At 42.5% G+C, this 10,111-nt stretch overlaps 1 protein-coding gene across 2 annotated transcripts in view; it reads right to left on the bottom strand.

Annotated features, from left to right (window-relative positions):
• Positions 1-139: 139 nt before the first annotated feature.
• The window catches only part of klf8 (Kruppel like factor 8), a 102,002-nt gene continuing 92,030 nt past the window's right edge, over positions 140-10,111 (bottom strand). For both annotated transcript variants that reach the window (XM_008279102.1, XM_008279103.1), the window contains exons 6-7: positions 4,699-4,838; positions 140-3,620 (exon numbers count right to left, since the gene is read on the bottom strand). In XM_008279102.1, the coding sequence (XP_008277324.1) occupies positions 3,439-3,620; positions 4,699-4,838 (322 nt within the window). In that variant the 3' untranslated portion in view covers positions 140-3,438. The remainder of the gene's footprint in view (positions 3,621-4,698; positions 4,839-10,111) is intronic.

The following is a 10,111-nucleotide window of genomic DNA, read 5'->3' as shown; positions in this document are numbered from 1 at the left end:
AAAAAAAAAGGATTTTTTTCACATTATCTAGTCAGTGTTAAAAATAGAAATTCACCCGTTACATTTACTCTGCACTTTTTGATTATATACATTTATGTACATGGATTTCTCTTAATTATTTGTCATTGTCCTTAATGTCTTTATCAACAGTTTACAAAAGAAAGAAAATTGCAATCAAATGCATATACTCTTCTAGAAAGATGTGCTTAGTAACTTTTTTTTTTTTTCTTTTTTACTCGAAGCAGAGGGAGATGTCAAGAGAAATGGGAACGCTGCATTAGTCTGCGCTGCAAAAGAAAAAAGAAAAAGAGCAAAACCCCTCCAAGCAAGTCACTGGATTTAGTTTTTTAACAACATTTCTCCTTACATTTCACCTTCTGTTTAACCTGTTTCCAGACTCTTCTTGGAGTTTAGGATCCTATTTTTAAAAAATAAGATTTCAGATTCAGCGACTCTGCTCAGAAGAATCTTCTTTTTTTTCTTTTCTTGCAGCGTTCAGACCAGACAACAATCTGCCCTCTTCATTTCATGCACTCGGCTCACGAGGAGCCTGCACGTCCGTTTGAAGCGACCACGCCATGAAAAATCAGATGTATACCATTTTCTGCTCTCGCTTACTAGCTTTTGAAATGACGACAACAACAGCGACTCCAAACGAGATTCCGAAGCAAAAACGCCGTTTCTTTTTTTTTGTTGTTGTTGTTCGTAAAGGGACACATCAGGCTGATAGAAGTCCGACTGATCACAAACCTCAGCTGGGAGTTTCAGAGGAGGCTTTCCAGGCCTCCCCGCGTCCTCGCCTCCCTTATTTATCTTTTTGTTGTTCTCGTTTTCACCCAGCTGCTAGTGCTCGACTAGTTCAGAACAGCGCTCGGAGCGAGGTTGTTTTTTTTTTTTTCTTTTGTGTTGCATAATCAAGTTCAGCCCAGATCAGGAGCTGAAAAACAGCCCACTTAAGACATGCACACCGTGGGTTAGAGAGCAGGGTCATGGGGGTCAATTCTGCTCCGAACAGAAAAAAAAAAGGTTTTTGAAAAAATGTGCCAGTTAGAAGCTCAGCACGGAGGAAATATGAGCCGGGAAAGTCTACGAGAACGTGTGTTAATATTCACCGGAGGTTAGCTTCTAATTTAGCTTCTATCTAAACGAGTTGAGAGAATTGACCCCCACCCTGGTAGAAATGCTAGCGAGGAGAGAGCTTAGTTTCCCCATGGTTTAAACCCCAGGCACCACGGACCCTGACAGCCCGACACAGTGCCTGGTTTCTCCCAGAACCACCGACGGACGATCGGGGCGACTCGGACTTCCGGCGGCGGCCATGTTGGTTTGTTCAGACCAGCGCAGATGGCTTTTACGTCGTCGGGGGGGTTGAACGTGCTGCAAAGTCTCACAAATCTTGTAGGATTTTTGCTAAAGTTTCTCACTGTTGAGTTAGAGCGAGCAACAGGAACCCGATCTCGTCTTTAACTGGAGTTTCTCGTCTTTTATCGCCGAAAACTCCAGCAGAGTTTCTTGCTCTGAACGCTCACAATCTAAAATGCTGCAAAGACGAGGACAGAATTAGCCTTTAAAATGTGAAAACTTCAGCAAACAGCACTTTTTGTTTAAAAAAAACAAAAAAAACACATTTCGCAGCGTTAAAAGTCCCATGAAAGCTGTGAAGTCCGGCCGAACGTGGTCCGTCGGTGGTTCTGGTTTCGCCCTTACAGATTGACTTCAGTTATTAAGGCTCGACGGGCAAGAGGTAAAAGAACAACAAGTGCCCGGAACACACACTCGTAAAAATCTTAAATTCTGATTATGTGTTTTGTCTCAAAACATGCACACACACACTCACACACACTCACACACACACACGTGTACGACACACACCGATAACGCACACTCAGAAAAAGCTCCCCTATTCCCTGCGAGAGTTGTTTTTTTTTACTTGTATTCTTATTTGTGTCTCCTCCGTCTTTTTCACAGCCTCAGAAAACAACAAAAGGATCTGAAATAGTTTTTTTTTTTCCTCATATATCTTTTAAAGACCTCATTCTGTTTAGAACGCCAAAACCTGGCAAAGATTAAAAAAAAATAAAAAAAAAAAGACAAGACTGAAGGCCTTATGTCATAAAACAACAGCAACAACGACACGTAAAAAGCAAAATACTGTTATCGAGGAGGAATCAGGAGAGGTGTGTGCAGGGGCTGGGAGGGGAGAGAACACAACAATGTGATTGATACACAATTAAAATAAATGAATCTTTATAAAGTTCACAGTCTTGTAGCTCCCTGTACCAGGGGGGGAGGAGGAGGGGAGGGGAGGTCTGGGGTGAGGAGGTGATGGAGGTGATGGAGGGGGGAGGTGGGGGGAGGACTAAACAAACTACTGTTAGCTTCAGACAGGTTCACCAAAGAACAAATTCACACCTGACGTCACTTCAGCTGCATCAGAAACACACCGATATGCACAGTTTGGTCAATACTGAATCCAAATTGGTTGTTTTCCCCCAAAAACAACAAACCAGTACCAGAACCCTGAGGAACCCCACTGTTCTTTTAGCTCATTCCTGTTCGCTTCTTAAAAACTCTGGAGACAGTCCGACCAGTTAGCATTTATAAGCAATCATTTAACAAATATCTAACTGTGGTTGTACGTAGCTAAGATTTGAAGTGTGACTTCTCAGTTCATTCAGCATCCGTTTGCACAGATAACATGAATAATCTCCATTTGTGGAGGGAGAACAAACACAAATACACTGATACACATCGTACTGCTTATAAATGCTAATTACGAGGACGTAAAGTGAAATAATCCGCCAATTTTGGCAAAACAGATCCTCAAGTCGGTAAAAAAAAAGGGAACATAAACTACTTAAGTTCCTGGAAAGGTTCCTGGAAAGGTTCCTGGAAAACGGCCGTCTTTGGGAGTTTTTTCTCTCAAAAATCCATCAAGAAATTTTTGGAGTCGCATCACTTCCCAACTCTGGATATGTGCAGACTGTAAAATCAAGAAAGAAGCAGCTGAAGTGACGTCCGACTTAAGATCCGAGATTAAAAACAAAACACGCGTCATTCCTCTTTGCCTCCTCTTCTTCTCCGCTGGATGGATGGATGGATGCATGTGATGGATGGATGAACGTCCCTGCTGCTGGATGTCCTTTAGTCCATCCTTCTCCTTCTGAGGAGGCGACGTCTCGTGTGGAGGATGGCGGAGAGAGGACTGTTTTTTTTGGGGTGGACGGTGATTATGTGTAAAATCCTCCATGAAGCACAAACATTCCCGGGGAACCTGCGATTGCGAGGCGAGGAGGATGTTTCAGGGTTTGGGGCTTGTAATCCTGCAGGGGTGGGCAGCAGAGGTTCATGAGAGGCGACGGGGCGGAGGGGGGGGCTCTGGTACAAGATGTGCTGTGAGGGGAAATCAAAAGCAGGGGAGGTTTGAAGGGGAGGAGTTCACATCATGACGTGGCGGCGGCGGTGCAGGGAGAGGTGGTCGGACCGGGAGAAGGAGCGGTCGCACTCGGTGCAGCGGAAAGGTTTGATTCCTGTGTGCTTGCGGAAGTGTCGGGTCAGCTCGTCGGAGCGGGCGAAGCGCCAGGTGCAGCCTTCCCAGGTACAGTGGTAGGGCTTCTCTCCTGCAACCCAGACCAGGAGTTAGAATCAGAACCGGCCAGTTAGGTGAACGCATACCAGAGATTTGACTGTTTGGTGTTTTCTTGGCTCTCAAAGTAGTTACACGAAACAAAACGTGCAAAAAACAAGAGCAACAAAAGGAAAACGAGCGTTAAACCAGGACGTACGACTACAGATATGTGCAGAAGATGTTTAAAGTGAACCAGGAGTAAGTTGACGAAATCGCAATGGAACATAAAGCAGCATTTCTGGGATGAACAGTTACGTGATGCACACTCACTGGAGACTTCATTACACCTGTTCAGCTGCTCGTTAAATGTCTAATCAGCCAATCACATGGCAGCAACTTGCGGCATTTAGGCATGTAGACGCGGCCAAGGCGGCCTGCTGAGGTAGATGTTGGTGCCGAACGGCTGGTCTGACTATTTCAGAAGCTGCTGATCTCAATTCAGCCGACAAATCTGCAGCAACTGCGTGATGCTTTCATTTCAACCTGTGAGGAATGTGTCCCCTGGCACCTTGTTGAATCTATGTTAAGAAGAACTAAGGCCATTCTCAAGGCAACCCGGTACTAGCAAGGTGTAGGTACTGAAGTGGCCAATGAGTATGTAGAGTGGGTCAGGAGAGGAAAACCTGGCGAGGATGAGGGAAGGAAGGTTGAGACACCAGTGGAAACAAAAACAAACAGATGATTTATGGAAATAAACTCTCAAAGCCCGTGAAATCACTGCTACGCTGCTGCTCTCTTCTTCTACTGGGTTATTGGTGAATGTTGGCAGAAAACGATGAGTGTTTGTAACAACCAAACCCAACTTCATTCACTTTTCAAAAATCCAGAATGTCTGCACACCTTGACTGCAACACAGGTAGATTGTCTGCAGATGTTGGACCATTTTGTGATCTGCTACCTTGACGGTAGAGGTTTGGTTTAGCAACGGATTAGGTTGAGATGAGGAAAGCATCGAAAGCTGCTGTAGACGTTCATAAATACTGAGCCACCAGAGGGAATGGTGAAACCAACTTTAAACCTGCACAGAACTCAGGTCGGACAGACTTGGCTGCGTTTCGCTCAGCTCTCACCTGTGTGTATCCTCCGGTGGGCTTTGAGGTGGGAACTCTTGGTGTAAACTTTTTTACAGCCTTCATAGTCGCACATGTGGATCCGCCGCCTCTTGATGTCGGGTGAGTCTGGATCCACGGGCTCTAAGTCCATAACTGACCTGTGACGAAGAGACAAAGGAGTTAGTGACGTTCAGATTTAAGAAGAACACTGACTTTCCCAGAGATTGTCCTGTTTCCTCCAAAAACAACCCCCTTGACCTTTCTAGATACGCCATGTTTGGGGTCGAGCCAGGCCAATAATCAGTCAGTCCCTACCCCGTATGAATACTTCTGCATTCAGAAACCTTAAACAACCAAATCTAATTATTTACAACATACAGGGAGGTGTCCAACTAAAGGAACATCCATCATATAGTGTCATAATAAGGTGTTAGAACAGCTTCAGAGTGTCTCAACAAAACTCTCTGGGCACCACTGGACGGATGAATCACCATTTTTTCCAAATGTTTTTGGTGTTTTAACGACTGTCTATCTCCCATTGTTAGCATTCCATTTGGTTGAGATGTGGTGACTGGGAATGCCGTACATCTACGTCATTTTCTCCTGGATCACCACTACCATCACATGTTTAATCATATCATTCCCTCTAGAGCCTTGATTATACTCCATTATACTCCAAACCTGCGGACACCTCGTACACATTGTTGTTGTTATATTGTTTTTCCAAACTGCTTGGACTCAGTACGTCATATCTATGTATTCTGCACATTGCTAAATTCCGTAGATTCTCATGAATTTGGGGGAGAACACCTGCATTATCTCTCATGTACTCAGAAAGTATAACTCCGGCCTAAGGTGGGGAAAAAGAATCCAAACCAGCCACCCTATGTCCACACTGTAGGGATCAAGCATTTAGGCCATTTTCTTGGTTTATACCACAAATGAGGGGTTCAGAGCCAAAGCGGACCAGACCACAAAAAATCCAAAGTTGAGTTTGATGTTTTTTTGACAAGTGTTTATGGTTGACTAGTTCGAGGAAAAGTGGTCCAACCAACAGTCCACTGGTAATGTCACAATGCGACTTTGAAGTTTGGCCCATGATGGTTTTGGCATGAAAATTTAGTGACAAACTGGACCAAACCACAGGAGTTACTGACCGTTATATCGTGGACGCAGGTAGTTTGTGATTCAAGATGAAAGACAACACGACCTCAAGCTACGTGAAAACCCAACTTGTAGGTACGATAAGGTAAAATAAAAACTTAATTAACCACCACCAAATAAGCTTTTCTACCCCATGGTCTTTAAAAGTATCTCTAGTTCCTTATGATGACCCATGTGAACTCTTTAATGCTGTTTAATCTTTTTTTTTTTCTCAAAAAGTAGAAAATGTGGTATGGCCTGCTTTGGCACTCAGCAAAAGGAAAGGCAAAAATGAAAACTTAAATAAGTCATCACAAAGAAGCTGTTTCTATCTCTGGACAGTGTTGAAACATCTTTGGATATAATGACTCCTCCAACAACTAGGATTTTTTTTTTTTTAGCAATGCAAAATTTTTACCCCATTTTTCTTTAAAACTATTAAATGTGGTTTGGTCCACTTTGGCACTAACCCTCTCACATGCACTCACCTACTTGTGGAGAATATGGTGAGCAGTGACGATATCACTTCTCTCTACATCTCTGTTGTAGATCAGCGCTCATGTTTTTTCCACCACTGAACGCTCAGATGTGACGTCATCTTTGCAAAGCAGCATTTACACACTGCGACCCAACTATAACATCCCTCTCTACATATCTGTTGACTAACTGTTCTCGCTCTAGTCTGTGCACTACTGACCACAATTTCCAACCGTATTCAATGAAGTCTTTCCCATAGATTTCATGTTTTGTCACGTCAGTCACTGTTCCTGCTGAAGCCGGTCTTTGCGACTGAAGCTCCTGCCATCTGTGCCTCAACGATGAACCCAATGAAGATCTTTTCCCATCTCAATACAATATCAGAACCAGATGGACCTGCTCACACAGGTTTTTCCTTTAATTTGTCACCTGTCTGTTTATGATATTTATCAAATTTTTGCAACTGTAAAATCAGAATTTGGAATTTTTCAAGAAAAATTCTGCATAAATATATAAAAAACATAGAAAAGCCTATTAGGTAATTGCTCACAACTATCTATGTTTAAGCTGATTTTGTTGACCTATTTGTAAATGTGGCATCAGTTTGTTATTACTGTTGTCATTTGACCTCCATACTACTGTTGGTCTTGAGTCAACGAATCTGAATCAGCTGTCGGACCTGCAGCACCGTCACATTCGTACATCCGTAGAGTGAAACAGTCCGTTGATTGGTGCACGACGTGAAACTATTCCACACGTTTCTATGGAGAAATTATGTGATTTTTTTTCTCTCATCCGTTTCAGGTGAATTCGGTGGCGATCTTGGGCCACCAGGGGGCGTCAGAAAGTCACACAGTGTTCGACACAGCTGCACAACAGCTTCCATTTCACCACCGCTCTCCCCCTCTCCCTCTCATATCTTCTCCCCCCTCCAGTTCTTCTATTCAGTTCTTTCCTCACACAGAACCGCTCTTTTCTCCCTGCATGTTGCTCTGTTTCTTAGCCTCCCCTTAAATGATCACTCAGTTTGGAGGGCTTGAGTTGTCTTGACCTGTCACGTTAATATTTCACACATTTGTTTACATGTGCGTTTGATAATCACACTGCAAAGAAAGTTGATTTGCCAAACGCACCAATCTCCCCACAGCCATTTTACAAGGAGGTGTGACGGCGAGCTGCATTACGTAACCTTGTTTACACCCCAGTTCTGGGACAGCCCTGCCCAGCAACACACACACACACACANGACCCTAGTGAGGATTAAGGTGTAGAGATGATGGATGGATGGATAACAAGCTGAACCCAGTCAGAGGAATTAGCTGTTCCTCTTTCATCAAATGTATTTTTTATCAATTTAATGACTGCCAGCATAAACACAAGTTTTTTAAGTTGTTCCAACTAGTTTTTCCAGGATTTTTTCTGTTTCATGTGCTTAATTACTACAATCATGACCACAAGTTTGAAAATTTGAGAACATTTTATAAAAATTGACATGTTCTGCAGCAATTTGTGACTTTTTGTTCATGGAGTAGCTTTTTAAAAAAAATAATAGTAATCCAACAACAAAATCATGGTTCAGTTTTAATTCAACTAATACAGAACATTGAGTTTAAATATCGTATAATATTAAGTTGATGCAACGTTTTGTTTTTGAGTTGAGACAACTTCTCAATGGAATTATGTTCAACCAACAAACTAAAGTGAGTTCATGGAATTAGCTTTATGATTAGTAGCATAAACACATTTTTAATCTGTTCCAACTTGTTTTTCCACATTATTTAGAAGATGTTTTTCTTAATTATCACAATCATGATCACAACTTTTTAAGTTCACAAACTTGTTTTGTTTTTTTAAATCTTTTTTCTCCAGTTAGATTCAATGCTGCATTTTTAGCTTTTTTGTGATTTTGTTAATGTACTAACAGAAAAATTGCGTGAAAGTAGAAAAATTCAGTTATCAAGCCAAATTTTATTCAGTTGTTTTAATAAAGTTTGAGTTTGAATTACACACAATGTTAAGTTAATGCAACATTGTCATGTCAACCGAACGCATCCAAAATATTGTTTGCGACGTAAAAGGTTGGTCTGAATCAGGAAATCACGAGAATGTATTTTTGCATTTAATTCAGTGGTAGGAAGACGTCCCCTGAATTACTTTTTGGAGCAGTGGTGCTTGTTTCAGTCATTTTGTGCAAATATATTCTGGAATATTTGAACGATGGCATCATTATTTGAGCTCCTCTGTGGTTCTGAATTATGTGTTTGATCTGCTGACCGACCCGTCTTAGAACTCTGCAGCTGAATTCATCTCCAACATGTGGTTCTGAAATGCATTTTGGTTCCCAGTTGCATGTTTTGTGTGAATAAAACACCAACTGATCAGCTGTTTTAGCAGCATGGATATGATATGATATGAAAGGTTTTCACACGCTAAGCTATGACACACCATAATATTTAGAAGTCAAGTCATAAATCTCGTCCCTGTCAAACTGCACCACTGTTGAGTCTCAGCCTTAATAAAACTATTCAGCAATGAATGACTTGTTTCAGTGGAAGCCAACAAACATCACTTGACATGCTTTTGGACCAAATTCCTTCAGTTGCTTCATCGGGCAACTGCAAGAGTTTTTCTTGGATCGTGTGCAGAGTCGCTTAAAACAAACTGGAACGAGATCACAGCTGTTTCAGTCAAAGTGCATTTAAGGTGAAGATCCTCTTCGACTGCAGGACTCCACGTGACGTTTGTCAACGTGGCCGGACCGGTGTCGCCGCATGTAGGCGTTGAGTCGAGCGCTCGTATCTCCCTCATCTCCCTGCAGTTAAAGGCTTTACGTCGGGCCGAGCCCAGATGACATTCGCAGGAGATGGAAGAAGGAAAGCCAGCCAACAAAGCTGTCAAAACAACCCACAGCGCCTGCAGACTGTGACTTGTCACTGAGACACGCAGGGATCAGCTGCATTGTTCGCCCGGATCTACGGTTTTCGTCGAAGAGCTGCTTCGACAAGATCCACCGTCTCCACAAAGTGTGTTTGAAAACAACCTGCTGCACAGAAGGACAGTCGTGGCAGCTCCGTGTCATGTTATAGCTGCACAGTCAGACACGTTTATGCTCCCAAACTGTCCACGAATGCAGGGTCTGTTTGTTTTTTTTGCAATCAGTTAGGATAGATATGATGCTGCTGGGTGGAAAGTGAGTTTCTACAAAAATAAAATTGAAAAACCGAGGCGAGAAAATGAAATATTCTTGAGGAGAAACCAGGAAGAACAAAATGACTCGTCTACTCTGTTACTGCGATGTCTTGGTAAAAGGGAGTTTGAACAGGATGTCAGTGTGAAAGTGAGCTTAAACATGCACAGACATACACCAGTTCACTATCAGTCCCTCCATCTGCAGCCACAGTGGATGTGTGAGCTGATCAACGCCCAAAGCATTGACAGCACCAGTCTGACGACGTGATTCGATGGTTTTATTAGCGAATAGCTGCTACATCTGACTTTAGATCATATGTGTAGTAAGGGATAAATCAAAGTCTGGCAACTAAATCGTTACCAAACAACTTCTTCACCAATATGTTTGTAAAGGTGTAATAACATGCCTTAAAATGTTGAAGTTCAACTCTGGTGGGAAACCCTGAAAAACACCTGCTCAAGTTAGGGTACCGATAAATGATTGATGAAAAAATATCGGGCCTTAAGTAACTTATGAGCGGTCAAATCAGGGTTTGTTCATGATTCTGAGTTGACTGTTAGCATTTATATTTCACCACAAACACTTCTTTGTTGAAAAAGACCACACTGGAGGCAACAGTGC

The sequence above is a fragment of the Stegastes partitus genome, unplaced genomic scaffold (genome assembly GCF_000690725.1).
Source record: "Stegastes partitus isolate 25-593 unplaced genomic scaffold, Stegastes_partitus-1.0.2 Scaffold144, whole genome shotgun sequence".
NCBI lineage: Eukaryota > Metazoa > Chordata > Actinopteri > Pomacentridae > Stegastes > Stegastes partitus.
The sequence above is the reverse complement of the archived record's forward strand: the minus strand, read 5'-3'. Positions and strand labels throughout refer to the sequence as shown.